The sequence below is a fragment of the Strigops habroptila genome, chromosome 1 (genome assembly GCF_004027225.2).
Source record: "Strigops habroptila isolate Jane chromosome 1, bStrHab1.2.pri, whole genome shotgun sequence".
In the NCBI taxonomy this organism is placed as follows: Eukaryota; Metazoa; Chordata; class Aves; order Psittaciformes; family Psittacidae; genus Strigops; species Strigops habroptila.
In genome coordinates, this window is record NC_044277.2 from 5,367,482 (window position 1) to 5,392,136 (window position 24,655).

The 24,655-nt window shown below is 41.6% G+C and overlaps 1 protein-coding gene across 1 annotated transcript in view; it reads left to right on the forward strand.

Annotated features, from left to right (window-relative positions):
• Positions 1-24,655, forward strand: part of COL22A1 (collagen type XXII alpha 1 chain) — a 226,935-nt gene that overhangs the window by 78,312 nt on the left and 123,968 nt on the right. The window contains exons 5-12 of the mRNA XM_030505667.1: positions 5,533-5,644; positions 12,906-13,029; positions 14,470-14,745; positions 15,798-15,878; positions 16,486-16,599; positions 17,169-17,213; positions 22,292-22,345; positions 23,115-23,150. Of these exons, the coding sequence (XP_030361527.1) occupies positions 5,533-5,644; positions 12,906-13,029; positions 14,470-14,745; positions 15,798-15,878; positions 16,486-16,599; positions 17,169-17,213; positions 22,292-22,345; positions 23,115-23,150 (842 nt within the window). The remainder of the gene's footprint in view (positions 1-5,532; positions 5,645-12,905; positions 13,030-14,469; positions 14,746-15,797; positions 15,879-16,485; positions 16,600-17,168; positions 17,214-22,291; positions 22,346-23,114; positions 23,151-24,655) is intronic.

Sequence of the window (24,655 nt, forward strand, 5' to 3'; positions counted from 1 at the left end):
TAATGTTAATGGACTAGGGTGTGCTGCTTTTCAGGAGATGTAATCATGGGAGAGGGTTTCAGTGGCCCCGTATTGTTTTAGTAGCTATAATGTAGTAGGAGGCGTATGATCAAAGAGCATTATTCATCTTATTAATTGCTGTATTTGTGACATTACTGATTAAATAGTTTATAAGCCAACTGGGAAACCACACCTGCCCTGGCACACCAAAAAAACACCTTTTAAATCCAGGCAACTGAGAACAGGAAAGTCCTACCCTTGAGTCCTTGAGTGTGGTGCAATAGGTAACAGTAGCTTTGTCCTTGCTAAGTTAAGCAGGTACATTCTTTCCCATCTCCATTGTGGAGAGGACTGGGAAGTTACGTGTACGATCTCATTTTTCCTATGGCACTAACAATGTGGGCCGTCCTTGGTGGTGGAAAACCCACCATGTTTCTGCTGTCATTCCAACCCCAAAATGCTGTACAACAGACTAAATGCCCAGTGAGACCTTCAGGGAAAGATCTAAATGAGCTTTTTCCACTGCACTGTTGGCAGCCAGGCACTGTTCAAGTGTTGGAGAAATGATTACAACGTTGGCTATTTTTTACACTAATATTGTGGTTCAAAACTAAATTAAAAGCATCATGCTGTCTCCCTCACAATCCCAGTCCGGCCTTAAAGTCAACAAGGGAACATATTCACTCCAGTGCTTCCAGGCACATGAAGTAAACATAATAATAATAATGATAATAATAACAATAACAACAACAATAAAAATTTTCCAGTCCTTCAGCTGAAACAATCTTAGAAGTTACTTTAAAGCACAAACTAAGTCATGTGCAAGTTTTCCTCTTCTTTCCAGTCCCACCTGGGCAATTTCCTTGACTTATTTCTCATCTCAAATGGTAATGTTTTGGTTGGTTTGTTTCTTATCCCACTTAGAAACAGAATGGTAGCTGTTTAAGGAGACTTTTACAGTGAATGGTCACAATATCAAACTTAAGATATTGTTAGTCCAAATGTAAAAATCTGCAACCTTTATTAAATCCTGATGGCAAATGAGACAATGTAAATGTAAGTTCTGTGTGATCAGTTAACAATTTTTTCCTCTTTACTTCCGCTTCATTCACTGCACCAAAGAGATAACATTCCCTATGAACAGAATATATCTCACCCAGCTTCAGCAGTCTGGAAATCAGTGCCTGTAAGGGCTCCTGTTCTGCTGAATGGAAGGAGGCAGGCACTGCCAAGTAGTGATTCAGCCTGTCTTTATGTAGGTCTGAGACAGGCACAACCAGTTGTCTTCTTAGAGGCTCCTACATTTCTCTGCTGACCCACAATAGAACTGAGGCAACCTGCAAACATCAGATATCTCCTTTTCAGACAGCTAAAATTAGGTGAGGTGCATCTCCTCCTCAGCAAAGTTCTTCACTGTTTAGTGTATAGCCTGATGCCACATTCTCTGCAAGGCTATTGAAATCCTTCAGCGTATAAAGTGTCCATTACCTCCATGGGGCTTTGGTTGGCAATGGAATATCTAAGACTGGAGGTTGTCTCACCAGCAATAGACCTTTACTAGGTGAGGGTTAGCATGCTACCTGAGCATCCAAAGCTTTCTTTATGTCAATGGAGAGAAACATGCACTTTTGGCATCTGTTTTAGTGTGAGATTAATCTTTCCCTAGAAACGCCTGTTTGACTCTCTGTGCTTAACTGAATGACAGCCGCTGTTATTACCCCGTCTAGACAGCTGACATTTAGCCAGATGAACCCCATGTGAAGTGCTCTGCGACCAGGAATTAGTTGGTTTCATAGCTCCCTCTAAGGAAAGTGGAGGCAATATCTGAACAGAACAAATTAATAACGTGATTAAAACAAAGCCATTTGCTAGTTTGGAGTGTGGACTCTGACACATCTAGGGCTTAACTTTCCCATGGACCTACATGGTATTTTTCAAAGAACAACCCTTGTTCTTTCTTTAATGAAAAATATATCAAGAAATTTGCACTTTGCCAATGCATAGCCTGAATAAGAAAAAATCTATCATGATTTACCTTTGTGCTTTATCCAGTCTTGAATATAAATGAGATAAGTGGTAAGCGTGAGTTATTTTCATTACAAGAAGTTCTGTTTGCAATATAGTTTTAATAACCCTGCATATGTTTCATGATGTTATTTAGGCTTTCTAAACTGCCTGTTATTGGGAAATCTCAGCAAAACCAAAAAGAGATTGACTAATTCTGCCTCTTGTTTCCATTGGAAAAGCATGCTACTGTGCACACCCTCAGAGTTGCTCGTGGTGTGAACTTGAGTTGTCAGAGAGAGATGAAGTCAAGTGTGGGTCTGAGCTAATGATGGGAAAACTTAGCAAGAAGTTCTTGTCACTGTCTTTCACTTGTGTGTTTTGAGCAATGGAGCTTTACAAGCTTTACAAGCTCCATAAGACAAGCTATGCTCCGCAGCTTGAGAGCTGTGGTGACTTAAGATTACTCCTTCACTTGAACAGCGTTTTAGCCTTCACCATGCACAGTTCAGCTCCTGCGAATGGTTAACAATTTCCCTTCCCAGCCAATGTCATCTCTTCTTATCAGCAATGCTCAAAGGCTTCCCTCACATTTCTGTGCTTGGTGTAGATGAGGGATATGTACTGCATGCTGAAGTGAGCTATGGAAAGGCTTATATGGACAGGATATACTTTTTTTATGTGATAGCCAGGAGGGAGCTCTCATGTTCTGGTAGGGTCTATTTGCTACAATTTATAGCTACAATTGAGGCTGATTACAGTATGTGAGAAGGGTGTATCACTAGAGCTGTTGCAATGGTGATTATGAAGCAGAACCATGAGGCTCTGGAGCATCTTAACTGCCTTATTTGCCCTCCTGAATGCCCAGTAATAGCTGAAAATAGAGCGGTCAGGAGGGAAAAGCTGTTGACAACCAGGAAAGTTACTGTAATACAAAAGGCCTCAACTTGGCACCAGGCAAACATTTCTGTCTTTGCAAACAATTAAGATTATATTTCCTCAGAAAAAGCTATTTCTTCAGAAAAAGGTCTGTGATTAAAGCTTTATGTTTTATTTGCTGTCTGCTGTCACATTATGATTTGCCCAGGGACTGGCCCATACAGGCTTTTTGCTCCTGTTTGTTCTTGAAGAATAACATCATTAGGTGGGTGCTTTCTCCTGTCACAGCCGTTTTCAAGCCACACAGTGGCTTTCAGCCTGAAAGGTTCATGAGGGCAACTAAGAAACCCAAGAATCTTAGGGCCTAAGCTCAGCATGCAAAAATGTTTATTTGTCCTAGAAAAGTTTTAGGAGCTTACTAACTGAAAGCTAAAAGTACTTCTACAGTTTAAAATGAAGTGTTCAAAATAAGCTATGCTACTATCACCAGGTTTGTGTGCTGGAATTACATACTTAGGTATTAATACGTGTAATTTGGCATCTGTGAGGGAGGAATAGGTTAGAATAGCCCAGATAAAAGAAAACCCCAGTAAATCCATACAGTACTGCACCTCCAGGAACTGGATGTATTCAGGAGCACTGCACATTTCTACCCCAGCTGTCCCCTGAAACAGTTTAGCAGCTGGGTCTTCATGTCACAAAATGATGGGTTCATTGTGGATGGGACCATATTGACACTGAACCCACGTGTGTGGTTTATGACAGAACTAATAATCCTTCTCAGAACAGTTCAGTCTGTTTTGGCTTTTCTCAACAAGAACAAGGCTAATCTCTGAAGTGCTGTTTTTGTGGGCGAAGATAACTACCTAAGTACAGAACAAAGTGAGAAGCTTTACACAAATGTCTGCAATCAAGATTATTAACTTGTGATAATGACGAGTTGATTGGAGTAAGACTTTGTCGTGTTAAAATATGAAAATTGAATGTAGTTAAGTGTCTTGGAATAGCAGTTTTCAGTAAAGACATAGACCTATTAGGGATGATCCAGAGGAGAGCCATAAAAATAATCGTAGGGCTGGAACACCTTTACTATGAACACAGACTCAGAGAGTTGAAGATGTTCAGCCTGAAGAAAAGAAGGCTCTGGAGAGGCCTCATTGTGGCCTTTCAGTATATAAAAAGGGCTTATAAGAAAGATTAAGAGAGACTTTTTACAAAGGCCTATAGTGACAGGACATGGGGCAACAGTTTTAAACTAGATAGATAGGTTGGGCTGATAGCAACCTTATGAAGTTTAACCAAGCCAAGTGCAAGGTCCTACACCTGGGCCAGGGCAATCCCAGGCACAGCTACAGGCTGGGCAGAGAAGAGATTCAGAGCAGCCCTGTGGAGTAGGACTTGGGGCTGTTGGTTGATGAGAAGCTTAACATGAGCCGGCTTCAGTGTGCACTCGCAGCCCAGAAACCAACCGTATCCTGGGCTGCATCAAAAGAAGCGTGACCAGCAGGTCGAAGGAGGTGATCCTGACCCTCTACTCTGCTCTCGTGAGACCTCACTTGGAGTATTGTGTCCAGTTCTGCTGTCCTCAATATAAAAAAGATAGGGAGCTGTTGGAGCGAGTCCAGAGGAAGGCCACAAGGATGATAAGAGGGCTGGAGCACCTCCCGTATGAAGACAGGCTGAGAGAGTTGGGGCTGTTCAGCCTGGAGAAGAGAAGGCTGTGTGGAGACCTCATAGCAGCCTTCCAGTATCTGAAGGGGGCCTATAAGGATGCCGGGTAGGGACTCTTCCTTAGGGACTGTAGTGGTAGGACGAGGGGTAATGGGTTCAAACTTAAACAGAGGAAGTTTAGATTAGATATAAGGAAGAAGTTCTTTACAGTGAGGGTGGTGAAGCGCTGGAACAGGTTGCCCAAGGAAGTTGTGAATGCTCTATTCCTGGCAGTGTTCAAGGCCAAGTCGGACAGAGTCTTGGGCAACATGGTTTAGTGTGAGGCGTCTCTGCCCATGGTAGGGGGTTGGAACTAGATGATCTTAAGGTCCTTTCCAACCCAAACCATTCTATGATTCTATGATTCTGTTGTAGATTTAGACTGGAGATAAGGAGAAAAGGGTGAGGGAGGTGAGACACTGGCACCAGTTGCCTAGAGAAGCTGTGGCTGCCCCATCCCTGGCAGTGTTCAAGGCCAGGCTGGATGGGGCTTTGAGCAACATGGTCTAGTGGAAGGTGTCCCTGCCCATGGCAGGGGGTTGGAACTGGATGAGCTTTAAGGTCCCTTCCAACTTGAGCAAACCATTCTATGGTTTTATGAGTCTTTCATTCTGTACCTGTGCATTTTTTTACATAGGAATTAATGAGTTACACAGCATTTCCTGGATGTTATGGCAATGCAGACAATAACTATTTATTTCTGGAGAACTCTGTTCTAATCTCTACAGGACCTGTTACAGTTCCAGTTAATGGCTGGTTTTCAGTTTTTGAGCTAAGCAGATCAGAGCATGTCAGAATTTCATTCTGGCTTTTCCTGAAAAGAACAAGGCTAATCTCTGAAGTGCTGTTTGTGTGGGCTAAGATAACTATCTAAGTACAGTTAAAGACATGTCCTACTGCCTGATCAATGTCTCATATTTACACTTCCATTACGGACAGGATTTGACCTTATGGATTCATTCAGCGTTAAGCAAATTTTTGGAATGAAAGAAAATGGAATTCAGAGCGCTTATGTTCGACTTGGAAGCTTTCCTGTTGTTCAAAAAACTGAGTGAGTACCCTGGTTTTTCACTTTATTTTCATCTGATCACCCATCTGATTTGGTTCCTCTAGGTTAAACTTATAGTAGTTATTTAGTACCTACACATATATTGCTGTTTAGATCAACTGCTTCAGTTCTGGGACAGAACTTATACTTCATGGTTGGAAGCCTCTGCACCAACTACAGGCTCCGTCCTGTTATAGTATGAGCTGGTTTTGGTGTATCTCAATGTTTGTGAGGAGCAGTATAAAGAAATTCACAACAGAAGTTAGGGCTTCATAAATACTTCTAAAAGGAATATTTGGTAGCACTCCCATTGAGCTATATATTTGCTAATCGCAATAGACCAGTTCCTAGTAGATGCTGTTATCAGTTAGGTAATATGGGGTTTGGCTTTATAAAAGAATGAGCAATTTTTAATCCTGTGCCAACATGGATTCAGTCCTTGAAGCCTTTTTATGACCTAAGGTTGCTGGTTGTGTGATAGTCTATCACAACAGTTTCTCTTCAGGTTGTCACTTGCATCCTGCTAGCATTAGCCTTGAAAAGAGTGAGTGAATATTTTCACTGAGTAACCATGAGCTATAGATTGAATTATCATCATTAACAGCTTTGCAGTAAATTTCTCTGCACTGGTTTAAACTTCAGCGTTAAAAAATCAATAGTAATTCTTTTCCTGCTTATGGATGAGGGTTGTTATTTTTTATTCTGTTTTAGCTCTTTTACTCAGCTCACTGCATCTTTGAGGTTGTCCTGTGACTTACATTTGCTTGGTTTCATAATATCCTGGAGCCAGCCTGGATTGATTTGCCCTTCTCCCCTTACCCTCTTTCTCCATATAAACACGCGCCTTTAAACAACAACAAAAAGTAAAAATATAATATACTGAGAGGAAAATTGTATGCTATAAAGTTCATAAATGATGTGATGTCAAGTTTCAGGATAAGTAAATTCATCATCAGGGAGAAGGTCAACCAACTAAAGACATCTTGAACTTGATAAGGAGTATATACGTAACTGGTGTGTGTGAGGAGGAGAATAAACCTATTTTGTTTGGCTCACAGCAGTATCTGGGTATAATCTGTGCTTGCTGCAGCTTCTAACAACTATTGGTAGTGTGCTTTATCACTATAAAATATTTACACAAAGACTGCATAGCAAGAAGCCATTGAACCGAAGGTGTCCAGTTTTCACTGAAGAAATTCTGGGAATGATGATCTACTGAGTGTAAGCTCTGGGTGGCACTATGACAAATAGGACTAGTGTAACCCTTGGGAGTGTAAGCAGGAACTGTCAAGGATGAGTTGACCATCTCCACATCAGGCAACTCAGTTACCACTGCTGGGATTCTATGTCCAGTCTTAGTTTCCATCATTCAGTGGATAGAAAAGGAGTGAATGAAAGTTTAAAGAACTATGAAGCAAGTCTAATAGTGAAAAATCCAAGAAGTGCAGTGGAGTCAGGTAAAATTAAGAAGCAGTTAACAACTGAGGTGGTTGCTGTCTGTAAAAAACCTCTGGGAAATCAAAGTTTAGTAAAGGGTCTTTGGTGCTTAGGATAGTAGTAGACTGAAAGTCAGTAGCTACCTGTTAACAACATCAAAAATGGCATGGAAGAAAGGCGCTTTTAACAATGACCATCATTAACCACTGGAACAGGTTAGCACAGGTTACATGCACAGTCGTCCATTTAATTTCTCTTTTCAAATTAAGGGTTGAAGGACTTTGTTGTGTTGTTTCTGTTATTGTTTTCCCAGAAAGACTGAGGGAGTGAAGCCAGATATACCAGCTATGATGACTTTCCATCTGCTCAGATTGCACCCATTTAGTTGTTGTTGTTGTTTTTACAATAAGTAAAATATTGCCCAGGACAATTAGAAGTAAACCCATCCTGAATTAGTAGATTGAAATGACTAAACTTCCTTTTACATGATTGACTGAAACATGGCATTAAAGAAGTTCTATATTTTCAGCCTTTTGCATTTAACTTCCATACTCTTGTGGTTTGGAAAGGAACTCAGATGGATATAACACAATGGAAAGTGTCTGCATATTTAGTTCGTTTTAGCCTTTGGATGTCAGGATGGTGCATATAGAGTCATTTCTCAAAGAAAATGAAATCTTGTAAAGCTGCACAAAACTGATAACTGGAGTAATAAGCAAAACAAAACATCTGTCCTGTCTTGCAGATAACCTTAAGCAATGTTTAGCAACTGATAGCAACATCTCATAATTAGATAGAAAATCATTAACTGAGTAATATATGTAATCCACTTTATTATTTTCTTAAAGAATTTGTATCTTTTTGTATAAGTACTAGTACTTTTACAAAGTGCCAGCTTAGCTGACTGGGAAATGTGGCTGTTCATCTTCCAATGTGGCTGTTCATCTTCTACAACTATGAACTTTCTTTCTCTTTGCGGTGAGGCATTCTGTGATGGTTCTTTGAGCAAGCAAATACAACAGCCAGGAATTTGGCTGCAGTCAACATCCTGGTCACTAAGGGACTTAAAGGTCTTTCTAGCTGGCAGAGAGCTGTCCATAAATCTGGCTGGTGCTTCTCCCTGCTCCTCAGGTAAGTGGGGCTGTCTTAGTGGTTGCTCATGGCTTCTCAGTGGACATTCTTGCTAAAGTTGTGTCCCAGGTACTGCGTATTCAGGCTTGTTTCTCTTTATTGTTGTCTTGGCTAATGCCAAGCTTCTGGCTCTCTATCTTGTCCTGTCCTCTATCTATTTCTCCTAGTCCTGACTCCAGGGCCTTCTTCCTGGCCACGTCCATCTCTCAGTTTCCTCTTGCTTGCTCTAGTTCCAGCCTGACTTGGTCCTCATCTCAGCTGATGCCTCACATAACTTCCTGATGCTTGGCCTGGCTTTTATTCATGATCTGTTTGCTCTATATATTGGTACGGTGTTGTCTTCCCCAGTTTCTGAGTCTTGCATTGTTTTGGGCATATACCTTGCTATGTTTCTCTGGGGACTCTATCTCCTGATATCACATTGCTAGAATTGGGAAAAGACCAAGATACTGTGCTGAAGTTAGGGAGGAGACACAAGACTGCTTGCTCTAACAAAGTGGTGAAAACAGGCTCCCAGCTGAAGAACTTGCTGTGGCCACTATCTGATCTCATGACCACTATTGCTACATGAGTGTTTGTCATCTAGAAGAATGACTGTCTCCAAATTTGCTCTGAAGTTAGTGGTAATATATCTATTAGGAGCACACCTGAGGAATCCTTTGTAGGCTGCTTCTTTACTAGCCGGTGAAACAGGGTGAATTCATGTGCCCCAGCACTAGACCCATATAATTTGTGTTCTTCACCTATTTCTGTGTTCATATCAAGTTCGTTTTGGCTGATGGCAAACAATGTTAACATTGACAGTGCCTCAGCCTGGTGTGGAGGATGGAGCATGCCAGAGACTGCTCCCCGAAGGCAGTTTGGTTACAATCACTCTGTTTGGGAAAAGAGCTTTTGGCTTGTCTGCACTCATAGACAGCAAATGGACCCTCACCATCACTTGCGGATAAAGGCACTGAGTCTCCTCAGTGTAAGGAGATTAATCATGACTGAAGTGGAATGACTGAAGGGGTTTTTATTGTCTTTTAGAGAGTAAATCACTGAGGGTAGAGCTGACAAACACATAAAAGGCTGCAGCAAAGAGAGGAGAACAAGTTGTTCAAGTGTTTCCCTGGTGGGGGGGAAGTTGTTTTAAGAAGATTTAACTACAGCAAGTGATATCGAGGACAGACATCTTATTTTGCAGCATGTTGGATAATGAAACACAGGAGGAAATCACCTTAGAGAGGTTATATCTATTGCATCACTGAGGTTTCTGAAGTAGAAGCCAAAAAAAATGCCTGCCAAGGATGCACGGGTGGGGTTGGTTCTGTGTTGTGACAATCCTTCTACAGCCTTTCCTTTTCCTTTTTCCTTGTTCTTCCTCTTTTTTTGTCATTCTAAGAGCCTCTGGTTAGGTGATGCCCATGGAAATGAACTGGCTTTCTCCAACCTTGTTTCTCAGATCTTAGTGAGTCATATTTCATATTAGTGGTTTTTATCTGTCATAAAAATGGTCATATTTCCCAACTACATTAATTATGCTCTTCCCCACTAAATGCAGACATCCTATTAATGTTGTTACATTCAGTGCCTGAAATGAGAACTGATAATCTTATTTTTCTCCATTGTGTTATTATTATAGATGAAGGATCTCATGCTGATTGTCACAGATGTAGGCTCTTATGCCAAACAAAAGTGTGTGAGAAGGAGGCTATATATTGAAAATAGGCAAAGAGTCTTCTGCCTGGTTATTATAATTCTTTTCTTTGTAGAAGTGATTCACCTGACCTTGTAGCTGGGTTAATTAACTCTTAGAATAACCTGCAGCACCAGGGGATTCTCTTGTGTTGGAGTTTTATAAGGGCCTCTTCTGCAATCTATCCTGTTGTCAGAATTATAGACCAAGGAGCTGGCAGAGTGCTCCCTGCAGGTACCAGGCATCCAGCAAAGCTCCATAATATGGATCATCAGTTCAATTCAGCTTTGGGTGAAAGAAGGAAATAAAACATTTCTGGGGACAGCAATTCCTGCCCTTGAATTCCTAAATAAAGCTGAACTTCTAGATGGAGATCACTTTTTAGTGAGGAAATAAATGAAAACTCATAAGGTTTTTGTTATTTATGCGGTGATGCATCTCTGTAGAAGACGCAGGGACTGAGGACTTCAGAAACAGCTTTTATCGTATCTTCAGGGCAACAAGAGTTTCTTGAGATTTGCTTTTGGCACAAATCCTGTCTCTGTTGAGAACTGCAGCCAGTTCCTCTGCACCTTTAAAAATCAGTTGAGGCTGACAGGTAATAGGTCATTACAGCTTTCTATCAGTTTAAATCTACCTGATGGGCCATTTGTCAGTCTCTGTGTGATGAGGTGTGGCCAGGCTCAGGAGGATGTTTAGGTACCTAACTCCCAGCTATGAGGCTAACAGTTGGCTCTTCCAGATTTGATTGCAGGTTGTCAGGCCCAAGGCTCAATGTGGTATCTTGGGGGATTAGTTTCAACAACATGCTCCTATACCTCCTTGCTCAGCAAAGAAGTGATGCCTCAGTTGCATCCACTGTAATTTGTACTTCCAACCAAGCACACTGAATATGCAGAGGTTAAAAACCGTTAGGCAAAAGCAGCATTGAAATCATGTGTCCTGCTGCTGTTGATGTGGCGATAGCAAGCATATTACAGACCAGGAAGAGAGCAAAGCACCCTCAGAGCTGTAAATCCACTACCTTGTGCCACCACTGGATTAAATGAGGAACCGTTTCTCTGCTTGCTTTCCATTAAGTAGGAGGTTGGAGTTAGTGGTGGGTTGTAGCTAGGAAAGTAGCTCAATAGGGCTGTCTGTGCCCAGAATGTGACTCAGAATCTTAAAAGGCAGGACAGAAAGGGAACTTATTAAACCCAGTTATGATGGTGAGGAGTGAATGAAAGTAAATGCACTGGGCATGTATGCTGAAATGACAGTTTGAGGAGCCGAGCAACAGAGAAATGCCCCCACTGGCAGCACTCTTATGTAGACACATCCATGTTTTTTGTTCAAGAGGATGGAGCAGTAAGCAATGCCTTTTCAGCTATCAGCATTGCCATTTTGATGAAGTTTCTCAAAGGGGGGGAGGAAAACTGCCCAGACTGTCAGTGATGCTAATAGCTGAGGCATGCATCTTCTTGACAAACTTGGAGAAGATGAGTGAACAAAACCATTTTGACACAAAACTTGCACAAAGGCATGTCAGTGCTGAAGGAGACCTGGTGGGGGGCCCTACTGGGAGGGCTGATGTGACTGAGCTGACTCTCTCTTGCCAAACATCCCGTAGATTTTCTTGGTGGCTTTCAGTGTCCTACTCATACCCGTTCTATTCTCCATGGCAACTCTGCCACAAGGAGACAACTGACACGTTTCTTGTTTTGTCATGAAGAGAGGGAGTGTCTGGCTATTTTGTGTGTCACCAGCTACGGGTGCTGGTGTGTGGTGGATCTGTGACCAGGGAGGGCTGGTTTGTGAATTGTAGAATCATAGAATCATTTAGGATGACAGCCGGCTGTTAAGCTTTTTTTCTAATGGATTCTTGTGCCTGACTGCTCAGATATCCAGAAGCAAAGCCATGATATTTAGGAAGGGTCTTCTTAGGAATGATCTGAGGAGCAAGCTGGCTTGGGCAGGGAACAATAAAGATAAATGAGACTCTTCAGGTGGAAAAAGAAATGTTTCAGAGGCATTATGAGAGAAGTTTGCAAAATCATAAATGGCATGAAATGTAGAAAAAGAATAGTTAATTGTGTTGTCCCTTATAAGAACTGAGCTAGGTCCTAAACAAACAAGAGGAGGCTCATTATACAGTGGATAGCAAAGTGTGATTCATTGCCAAAGGATGCTGTGAATGTAATAAATATACCTGAGTTCAAGGGGAGATTGGAGAAGTCCATACAAGATAAATCCATAAAAAATTATTAATATAGAAACTGCAGCTGTATCTGAATTCGATCCTTAGATCCCAGATTTGGAGCTAGGAGGGATGTTTGTTCTGTTCATTCTCATTCTTAGGCATTCAGTAATGGATAAATAATGATACTGGGTTAGTTATCCCTTCTGCATGCTCATGTTATGGTATGTTCTTACGTTGAGGCTTAGTCAAACAGTGCTGGTTTTGGTTACATCACACATATGCACACATCATGGTGTTACACTGGGTAAATTTCTGCCTAATGTGTTTTCAATGTTGGTTTGAGAAGGTTCTTCTGCTCTCCCAGGCCATCAGCCAAGGAACATCTTATTGGACAGGCATGAGGTGTAGTGCCTGTTTTGGGGCAAATAACACAATATTTGTTGCTATGACTTGGTACATTTATAGAGGGTTTCAGACATGCCTGCCTACTGTCAGATGCCACAGGTCTCCAGTGTATCTGGAGAAGAGCAGAATGATTTACAGGTTGCATAAACTGAATCATCAACTGAAAACCAACTGTTTGGACATGATGGATACTAGACTGAAGGTTTTCACTGTTTCTTACCTAATTTGAGAGCTTCACTATTGGAATGAAAAAGGGCTCCTTGAGGACAGAACTGCCTGGAGGGCACAAGCTCAGGTTCTGCAGGCTGCCAAATATAGCAAGCAGATTTTGTAGGAACTCTATGATACACTTGGGAAGCATTGTTGGAACATGCAGAGAGTTTTAGAAGTTCTGCTCTTCACTGCTAAGCTCTCTTTTCGCCTCCCCATGCCAGGGATGTATTTCCCCAAGGTCTCCCTGATGAATATGCCTTTGTAACTACCTTCAAATTCCGGAAGGCATCCAGGAAAGAAGACTGGTATATTTGGCAGATTATTGACAAGTACGGCATACCACAGGTAAGAGATCCTTTGAGACAGCAAGAGCAGCCTTGTTTATTTTTTGTTGCATGAACCAGCTTTCTTGCCTTATCTTCTCACTCCTTTTTCCTTGAGGACTAGTAAATATCTCTTTACCTGTCTTACAGTTCATTTTGGTGAAAATCTTTTACCTTTCATTCAAACCCTGCAGGTAGGTTTGCAGAGACCTTGATTGTTGTTAGCATGCAGATAGTTGTAAAGGTGGTGAAAAATACAACATCCTTGCTCTTGAAACCACTTTTGGATTTCTGGTGTTTTGTTCAGGTAGTTCTGCTGAGGGAAAATATTTTGCCTGTTTGGAAGAAGATGTACTTTGGCACACAGATGTACTACAGAGCAGTGAGCTATGTCAAGTTTTTGCACAGATTTCTAGCTATAATGCGAAGGCATTATGGGTTCCCTGCTTAGCACGTGGATGTCCTTAGGATGAGGAACTTATTGCTCCGCAACCCGGAGTCCTGGCTGCTACAGAATTTAATCTAATAATATCTGTCAAATACTCTCAGATTCTCAGAAGAAAAATACCATTAAAATGTAATAAAGGGCTTCCTGTTCCTATATAATGTGTCCTTAGCAACATGCTGTATGTTAGGGTTTCAAGCGTGTTTGAGGAGGGAGCTGTTTGGGTGGGCTGTAGGTTTTCTGCTCAGTACAAACATGGTACTGATGGCATTTCCAATGGCTTTCAACTGGGATGTTGGTATGGGCTCACGTAGCCATTTAATACAGTACTGCTGCTTTGGGAGTGGTGTTTGAAAGCATTTGAAAGGTGTTTGAAAGGGAGCTGACAGTGGAGGAAGGATAGGTGCAGTCTGAGGATTCAGCTAACTGAATTTCAGACAATGGTAATAGGTTTACATAAAAACTATTATCAGCTGTACTTTGTTAAATGAAGCATGATTTTCTGTGCTACATATTCAGCAGATTGGTTTCATACCAGGCAATGAGGCATGTGTCCATGTCCCATGGGATAGTTGAGGACATGTGATGGCATTAAAGAACACAGAACCTGCTGGGAAGTACTGGAGGAGTACACAGGATAGAGGGATCCAAAACAGCTTCAACTTTGTCTATCTGCCTTTGGGGACATGCCCATGACATGTGCTACCACCCAACCATGTCCAAGCACTGCCTGGGAGGCATCAAGGTGGCATGTGCTGAAACCATGCCAAGGATTGTACTCACAAGAGAAGGCTTTAAATGGCCATGGGTCTGCACCCAAGCCCTGTCTTATTTACTAGAACACACATAGGCTCCCTGTGCATATCTCACACAAAACTCTGTCCTCGGCCCTTTGCTTGGGCTTCTCACCATAAGCTGTACCATGCCTGACTTTGGGGTATCAGTCATGGTGGAAAACAGGCAAGAGGAAGGAGAAGGCTTTGTACTTCCTTAGAAAAATCTTCTGTCTGCTTGCAGGTTTCGATCCGGCTGGATGGAGAGAACAAAGCTTTAGAGTACAACGCTGTTGGGCTCACCAAGGATGCTGTGAGAGTGGTCTTCCGAAATGAAAGAGTCAGTGATCTTTTTGACCGCAGCTGGCACAAAATTGCCTTCAGCATTCAGTCAAAAGCTGTCTCGCTCTACATAGACTGCAAACTGGTGCAGATGCTGCCTATTGAAGACAGGGAAAATATTGACATTCAAGGAAAGACTGTGATCGGCAAACGCTTGTATGATAGCGTCCCCATTGATGTAAGTACTGGATGTGCTAGTTAGAGCTGGGATGACGTTCAGCCTTGGGTTTTCAGGATGTGAATGGGGGTTTAGGGGTTATCTTGTAATTGACCCTTTTCCTGAAGCAGCATCACTGAAGCATTACCTGTGTTACCTATCTAAGACAGATTGGCATCGCATCATGTACAGGACTTGCTGTATTTTTATGTGAGACTGTCAGTACCTCCATAATAGGGATTAAAAATGAGGAATCCATTTAATCTCTCTGTCTAGTCACAGAATATGCTATAGTGAAAATCAGAGACAAAATCATCCACAAATGCCATCAAACCGGGCACTGAACTACACATATAAAGGTCTTCTGCTGCCTGATGATAGCATTATGAATGTTTCCATCTGTGAGAGGAAGAGATGGGGAAAAAAGAAAGGTTGTTAACTCAGGAGAGTCATGGCATGTTTTCAGTTCCTCAGAAAAGATACCTGATATTAAAAGACTCTTGCTCCAACTGAACCGAAGTTTAGACCTGTAGGTTGGACCTGACTGTTCAGAAGCAGTGTTAACCTGGTATAATTTATGTGTGATTGATTGATGTTTTGAGACTCATGTAATCTTTCTTAGCTGTGCAAAATAGATGGAATGTGCATATTAAATGTGTTTATAGCATTTGTCATGCAGGGGTAGAATTTCAGAAGATGCAAGGCACAACAGGAGAAAACTAAACTTTATGTCTAGATGAAATTCTAGGAGGGATAGAGGTGGTCAGAATATGTCTTCTCAGACAGAAATTTGGCCAGGACATGCCTCCTTATGTGCATGAAAACCTGCACCAGAATGCTAATAGGCACATTCAGGGTCTCATTAGCTCTGTACTCTTGGAGCATGCTGAGATATTGGTCCATTATTGATAGAGAGAGATGGATACTGACTACAGGATCCATAGAATCACTAGGAAGTTAGCCCCCTCTGTTTTTTATTTGTATTCATCTGCACTGTTTGTTTCCAAGCAAAAGGACATGCAGTCTTTAATAATTCACTGTCTCTGAGACTATTGCCTCACTTTGTCTTCTAGTTTGATCTTCAGCGGATGGTTATTTACTGTGATTCTCGGCATGCTGAGCTGGAGACCTGCTGTGACATTCCCTCTGGACCAGTAAGATTCTTTTTGTCGCTTATTCATTTTCACATGAACACTCTTCACTGAAAACCATTACGTAAATCAGGGAATATATGTCAGTGTGGGAATATAATTTGTTTAATGATGGTGAATGAAACCTAGCTATACAGTTGGTAATGCAGCAGTGCCAGAAGACGACCACCGCAGAGGGATGAGTATAAGGAATTTGAAGTTTCCAAGTTGATCTTTCCTTGTCAAACTGTCAGGGGAAACAAAACCCTGAAGTGATGATGGAACAACAGAAATGCAGCCTGAAATATTCAGCATATTTCCCACTGGTTTTATTTGGGAAGACCTTAAATGGTGCCGATTGCTGCTCAGTTTCCTGTGCACAACTGTTTTTAGAAACTTCCACCCTGCTTCCACTCTTCTCCCCTCGATCTTGGTTAAAGAGATTCATTGTTCGTTTTGCCACATTTTTCCCTATTGCTTGAATGAATGGCTTCTGTGGGACTGTGTTCCTCACGAGGACACATTTAGCTGTGTGTTATCCAGTAATGCCTATGAGGTTTCTCTAAAGTGGGTAGAAGAAGCAGCTTTCTAGCACTGAAGGCTTTGCATGACCTTGGGTGTTTGGGTGTAGTGCCAGGTCACGGTCCTGACTGAAGCACCTCCCGTGGAATTGAGGCCCACTGTTGGCAGCGAGCAAGTTGGCCACCTCAAGACTTTCAACTGCTCCTGCCCTGCTGGACAAAAGGTGAGTGTTGAGATGAGTGTGTTTTGTATGAAGAATGCTGGATAGGCCTGGAAATAGGGCTTTGACACCATTCAAGTGGGTGTTTGTGAAGCGCTTTAAGACCTGGAGGTGGAAAATGTTTCATAGAAAGAGCCAGGCTCACTGTGTATTTCATAGGTGGAATGTCAATAGAGGTAATGGCAGTCTTCCCCACATCTTTTCTCTTTACCTAATCTGGTGATTTTGATCATGTTGATAGTCCTGGTAAAAACCTTGGAAACAAAGTGGTTATTCTTATCCAGCCCAGTTATGTGCATCCTTCTTCAAGTAAAACAGAAGATATTCTGGACGTAAATACAGTCACATTGAAAAAACCTCATAGATTTAAAAGCAGTGTGCTTGCCTACATTTGCTGTGGCTAGGACATCTGAGAAACCAGGTTCATTGTCATGACTTTTGAGGGCATGTCTGGTTTAGTCTGTTCCCCACTAAAACCTGAAAACATTTTAGTTGTTTCCAGTTGTTGTAGGGCTTTGCTTTGCTATATAGTGAGAAGGTCATTCTGACTAATCTCTTTTTTTTTGTCTTAGGGGGAAAGAGGTCCAGTTGGCCCTGCAGGTCCTAAAGGTCAAAAGGTCAGTAATATGTGCTAGTTCATTTGCTTCATAAAAAACAACAAAACACCTTCAGAGTAAGTTGAGGAGTTGAAGATTTTGAGAAATAAAAGTCAATTTGGCATCTGACTGAGTTCAGATAGTTTTGGATGAGTCTGGGACTGTAAGAGGCTCAGGCTGCCTTGTGTCTTTGCTCTAGGCTTTCATTTGAGCTTCTCTGTTCTTGCTTTATGTCATCCTTGTACCGTGTTCCAAATCTTCTCCTGTAGCTTCTAAACTGGCATATTTGCAAGTTAGTGTTATTCATTAGGTCATGCACAGCTTTCATGATAAGTTACCTGGAAACCCATGTGCTGCTTCTGTTCTGTGTTTTGTTCAGCAGTATTAGGTATCCATAGAATAGTTTGCAGCCCCCTGGTCATGCTCCACAGCATTTCCTGAGAGTAGGGTAAAGGATTAGCCACAACCTGTTATGCTTCGCAAGATTGCCGGAGTCATGATGTTAAATACAGGCCACTTTCTTCAGTAGTCTTCTTCCTAGATAGCAGGGTAGGAGATTGGTTCTGATGTCTGCTTCAAGTTTTACAGCCTCTATATTATCCAGCATATTCTGCTAGCTTCTTTGATATACACATGCATGCATTGAGCACACACACATTTTCCTTCTGTGCTTGGTCACAAATAGAGCTGTGAGGCAACTGGCTTAAAGGGAGCACTTGTACTGGAAGAAAAAAAGACTCACAATGTTGCTGAAGAGATGGAAGTCAGTGGTATTGGTTCCCAACTTCACCATCCGTGTGGTTAAAAAGATGTTTGGGAACAATTTGTATTCAAACCTATTTGCATGTGAATAACTAATGCAAATTCACTGAATTTATACCTTTTTGGTGAATAAACGAGTTGCGCCTCATTACTCAGAAGTTACTCAGTTGTTATGAAAAAACGTGGGAAGGGAAAGGAGAAACCTCTGGGTCTTGGAAGGTCAGACATCCTCAGAAGTGTGTTGTGGGTTTTTTGGGGAGGCTTCATCTGCTGTCTGCAGGGAGAAGTTTTGGCTGATGAGGAGATGTGTTTTGAAGTATGTTTTCTGCTGTTCCATGAAGGAACATGGGCACATTACTGCTCAGATGTGCCTGACTGATACTGCAGAAAATATTTCCTTATGCTTCCATGCGTGTATAAATAGCAACTTTCTATTTTAATCTGTGACAGCTTAAATAATGATGGGCTGTTTTGAAGAATGGCAGAGCCATGACTGTTGTTGGGAGGTTGCAGAAGGATGATCATGATAATAATAAAAGAGCCCTGCAGCAACTTCCCATTGTCTTTCACTGCTTTGACAGGGTCTATGTGCTGGTGAAGGTGTCTGTCTGTGTAACATGGCACACTGCTGGGGGGGCAGGAGGTACTGCTTGAATACAAAACAGTTTATATATAAGCACAGCATCAGCAGGTTTTCTGTAACAGATCCCAAAATGTCCATCTCACTCCTGCAGGTGGGTTGCTGAGGAGCAGTGCGGATGTGTTTGACTATTCCCTGGCTGTTGTGGTCCGAGACTTGTATTCAGATAAGGCAGGACTGTGTTGCAGTCTCAGGGAGCTGGGGATTTAAATTCAGGCTCTGACAACAATTTGGTAGAAATGTGTTGATTTGAGACAAAAGGCTTGACTTAGCTTGTCTGTCTGCTAAATAAGGCAACTAATAGATTTTGCTCCTGACTTGCAAAGATGTTGTGATTAAATAATGTATATCACCCTTGACAGCAGTTACTGCATCGCTATTGCCAAGGACCAGCTTGTGACAGTCCCTGCTTTATATGCAGGAGCTAATATTGCTTTCGCCTCTTCTCTCTGAAACATTACTGAGCTACCCAGGCTAAAATGCTGGCCATGGGACAGAAAACCAATGTTATTTGCAGTTCCCCAGTATTACCACCTGATACCTAATTAAGGAAAGACTAAGGCCTCATGACAGCCCACACTAAAAATAATCATAAGATCTCTACTATACGCTTAGGTTTGATTAAAACAGGCTAACAAGCAGGTACAGCATAAGAAAAGACCAAGCATTAATTGACTAAACAGAGAGGAGAGAGTGAGCAAATGAATAAGGAAAGAAATTATCAGGAAAAGATGGAAACATAGACATAGAATGGTTTGGGTTGAAGGGACCTTAAAGATCATCGAGTTCCAACCCCCTACCATGCGCAGGGATGGCAGGACTCTGAGACAAAATTAATCATTTTCTCTGTAGACACCATTACTACTGAGTATCTCTTATTTGGGATGAGTTGCAAAGCTGAATTCTACCTCTAAATAACTGGGTCTCAAGGGATATTTTACAATCTGATAACTGATAATGAGAAATGACCTGTGAAAGACTATATGGCCATATAAGTACCCACAAAGCAGCTGGTTCAGCTGTATCAGAAAACCAGCACACAGCTGGTGGGATTCACATGAGAAACGAGCCCCACCAGGGAATACTAACAGGGAGAGAGGTCAGTGTTATAAAAACTCCCCTTTGTCCCAAAACAGGGAACTTTGGGGAGGCTGACAAAGGTAGGGGGTCTGTGAGGCTCCTTCTCCAAGCTAAGGCAGTGGTTGGGTTTGTTTCATTTTCCTTAGACTGGTGGATTTTTCACCCTTTATCCAAAGAAGGAATAATGGTTATGTGGTTCTTTCTGCTTTCCTTTCTTAGAAAGGGCAGTTTGAGGGTCTGTTAAATGAGTGAAGCTGTTGTCTATCTGAGTTGAAGATGGAGAGACTGGTGTTCAGGCTCTGCTATCCTGAGCTCCCATAACATGTTCCTTCTTTTAGGGAAGGAAGTTTGTACAGAGTTTCCTTTTGGTACCATGTGACCAGTGAAAATATTTGAATTGTATAATCAGTGTGGGATGATAATGAGTTTCTGTTCCTCTCTAATTTAAGTCTCCAAAGGCAGGGCAAAACAGGAGTGCTTGCAGCTATTGGAGGAAAAAATCCCTCGGTGGTGAACACTTCTGCCTGAGTCACCCATGCTTCTGAACTGAGGGTAATGCATAGAGACAGAGCGTACATGTTTTGGAAGGAGATACAATAAAGGATTGTATAGGGGAAGAGTGAGGCAGGAAATAGCTTTGGAAGAATTGACTAACATGCCTGAAGCTGGGTCTTATTGCTAAATTCTAGATGCTAACGACAGCCCGGTCTAATTTACTTTCCTTCCATACCTACCCTGCATGCTGTGTTGTTTGCAGGCTGGTTGATTGAGGCACTGGGCTGTTGGTCAACAGCTTCTGCTTTCTTCCAGCACTGCTATTGATCTGAGTTTAGAGAGAATCACTTCTCTGTGAGGTCTGGTTTTGTTCGCATCATAGAAATGGCAATGCTCACCTGCTTTTGGGAAGTTTGTGAAGTCCAGTGTGTTAGACATGCTGTAGCGGGATGTTATTTTTTCCCCCAAATAAAAATGGAGATTTGGTGTACTTTAAGTGACTTAAAAGAGATGGCTGCATAAAAACGTTTATGAGTTTTGCCACAGCCTATGTGAATTGACTGTGACTCTGTTTTTGCATATATGCTGCTTGCTCCATGAAGTTTCTTTCTTTTGGCAAAAAAAAAAAGGGACAAAAGTTAAAGAAAGAAAGAAACTTTCATTTTTCCTGTGCTTTCAAAAGCCTATCTTCACCTGGGGAAAAGAAGCACGATCCTGACAAATGCTTCAGCGTCTGGTTTCAGCTAAACACATTTTCAGGGGGCATAGATCAGGATAAATCGAATAGAGTCACAAATTAAATCCCACTGTGAGATGCGAGGAGCATAGGGTTCATTGAACCTCTTGCTGCTGTGGCACTAGAGGGTCCTGCTTCGGGTCTGAGATGTTTTTGTCTTGATGCCAGTCTATACTGAAGTTCAAAGTATCTAAACTCCCTACAAGCAAAAGACGGTGGAAGGCACAAATAGGTGAGGAGATTTTGTCAGTGATGGATGGGGAGCTCAGCACAGCATATTTCTGGTATATACCTTTCGGGTGAGAATCAGGCAGGAGCTAGGTAGAGGTGTGAGGGCAAAGCCCTCTGCTCTCCAGCAGCTCCCAGCATTAGAGGAAGGAACTGGTGGCAACTTTGCGCATAGCCTTAAACTTGTCTTAGCAATGGGTATAGTCTCAGCTGGTCCTCCTTCCAGTTTTGTGGCTGCAGAGCAGCATATGAAAATGATTTGCAGGTATTTTCACTACACTTGCTGTTTTTGGCACTACTTTTAGCTCTGTACCTGATGAATATTTATGTAATTATGCATCAGCTTTGAGGGTTTTTTATCCCTTTCACCCCTGTCCTTTTTAGGAGACACATGAAGAAAAAGTTTTGCTTGGGTTTTGATTAACCATTTTCTCTTTTCTTCCCTATGTATTTACTTCTCCAGTTTTCATTCCTCTACCCATCCTAATCTGTATGTTTTCAGCCCTCTTCTCTGTTCCCTTCCTTCTCTTGTATTGGAGCTAGCAGGGAAAGTAACCCTGTGTGTGCTGCACAGGCCTGCAATAGAAGGCAGGACTTAGCTGGTAATAAAAATTTACTATGAATGAAAACAATGGGGTTTGATATTTTTCTTTTTAATAGCTCTAAAAATCTTGACAATATTTACTGGTTTATTTCTGCCATATTTTAGGTGTGCACCCTCTAGGTCTTATGCAAATCATCTTTTCATGTCCTTCCTGGCTTAATAGAAAATAAGACCTTGTGAAGGATCTCCCAAGAGAAAGCTCTCTGCCTTACCAGTGCACTCTTAAGTCTTCAAGCAGTATTTTCATATGGAAAATAGGTTATAAAATCAATTTGAGAACTAAGACATTCAAGTCAGCACAAATGCAATGGGGTACACCAGCCTCATGGCAGGAGCTGAAATCTTGGCTTTAGAGACTGGTAGGACCAGAAGCATCCACAATCTCAGTCAAACCCTTGTTGCATTGCTTCCCAAAACAATGGAAATCTGAGTACAAAATACAAACACTATGAGCCCAACAGGAAGTTGTAAGTGGAAATCTTGCCTGCTATTTCTATTCCTGTCAAGAAAGGAATTAATTATATATGTGGTATTAACATCCTTTTTTTTTCAAGGGAGAAAGTGGCACCCAAGGGCTTCCTGGACTCAGAGGAGAAAAAGGAGAGTCAGTAAGTAAGAAATACAGAATGATTTTACATAAGGAGATGGAAACGCAAGTAGTTTTTTCTCATTTATGGTGAGAACTTGCTCACCATGTCAACTGCACCATGGAACACATTCCCTCTGCTGGGCCTTAATCCTAGGGGGAAGCTAATCTTTCTGGCGCCCACTTGTGATTTCTTGGAGTGGGAGGAATAGATGGGTTCATCCCTGAATAAAGCTGGTAAGTGACTTAGTATTGGCCTTCTAATTAAAATGTGTAACTTGGGTGTATTTGATTATAGCACAGCTATACATCTAATGGGGACAGTATGAGGCAACTGAACACAAAGAAGATGCAAATCTCTCAACTCTTTTACATTCAGTATAACCAAGACATAGCTTTCCTCAGCTGCAATTAATGCAAATGTCAGGCTGAGTTTTTAGGTGAGAAAATCTTTAACTCTATGTGAAAATCATTGTTGGCATCTTTGATTTTGGAAAGGTAATATCAGACTCTGGCCTGAATAAAAAATAAGATGTTTTCCTGACTGCAGTGGGACAACTGGGCATAGGTTTTCTATTTTAATTTGTTACTGAATTATTTCCAAGGAACTATGTCCAAAGGAAATTACTTTCCCTATAGTAGCTGTCCTGTGAGTTGTGCATGTATATAGATACAGAGAGAGATGTGATATACATGGATGGATAGATATATTTCAGATATATAACAAGGAAAATATGAAATACATATTTACAATGTCCTTTGACATACCTTTTCCCCTCTTTTATTTCTAGGGCAGAGTCTATGGCAGAGGAGAAAAAGGAGAAAAGGTAAGAGCTAATCTTCATTGGACCAATTAAATGAGAGTTGCTTGCTGTTGCCTTCCATAGGTCACAGGTTGCTTTTGGACTGCACAGGATGCAGAAGATGTGATACAGTTGGATCTTTATAGGGAACTTTTATATTGTGTTATGCCTCCTCCTGCAGAATAGGTTCTGAGTGTCCATCGCTTTTCCCCTTTGTGTTCTTTGAGTTTCCTTTGTGCATTGGCCATTTAAAATGCTATCAAGTGGAAATCATAATCGTTGCTTTATGTAAGCAGCAGTGAGCTTGTGGAGGTTATTGCAGTAAAGCAGCTGGCTAGAAGGATGAAAACCAAAGTGAAAGTATAATTTTGAGTGTATTGAATTTTCAACAGGATTAAATTTGGGTCATGAGGAGACTGTCACTTTGTTTCTTTTCATTGGATAATTTCATTAATAACCTGAAGGTCAAAAGCCAGGCTATCTTACTGCAAATCCTAGGTGGGACAGCAATAAGACTTGGGGGTTAAAATTGAGGATACAGATTAAGCATTGAAAATAGCTAGGTTATCTGTCTTGGAAAACCAGTTCAATGATGATCAAAAATGCAAAACAAGTAGTATGAGTAGACTAATTTTCATTAAAAAAGATTGTGGTTTCCAGGCAATTCTGGCTGCAAACTTCCCATTCCCCACAACAAAATGAGGCTGAAGACCTAGAATGCAGAGGAGAAGGAGCTCTTCCTCTCTGTAGCTCCATATCTCGTCTGGTTGTGGGTGTTTTCCTTATCACCAAAATGAATTTTCAAGCTGTGGGGGGAAAAAGATTGACAAGAGGGTCTGGGAGATAGATGGATGTATTGAGGAAGAAGTCATGGTTCATGCTGAAAATGGGATTAAGAATCTGTGGAGCTGTTTTCCAGAGTCTGTGGCTACCCAATTGCTCAGGGAATTTAAAACAATACTGGATTGTGCTCTGAAAGGAAGAACGCTGCGCTAGTGAGAACATGGCGCTTATGGCTATTGCATCTTCTTGTTTGTTCTTTCTATGATCATGATATATTGATTGTGTATAGTGGTAATGCATCATGTGAAATTACAATCTAAATGAGGGTTGCTCATGGCAGGAACTATTACGGAGCCAGGCTAGAGACATGGGGGCTATAAAGTGCACACTTCTGCATCCATCTTCCTGCAGACCTCTCGCTGGCAGCCACTATTTAGCCTTTGAGACTCAGGATTCAGCCTTTGGAAACCAGCTCGTGTTTAGCAGGTGGTGAGAGCCAGTCTGATGGGAAACACAGTGTTTACAGTAGGAGTTGTGCTGCAGTTGAAGCAAGTTCTTATTTTCTTACGTTTCGATCTCTGCAGAAAAGCATCGGAAAAGATCACTCCATCTATATTTTTGTCATGCCTAGAAAAATACAAAAATGCAAGTCTCGACTGGAGGGGGAAAAATAAAAAGACCCCACAGTCTGTGTAGAACTTCTTTGATTGAGATAGCCAAACAACATTTACTGCCCCAAATGAATG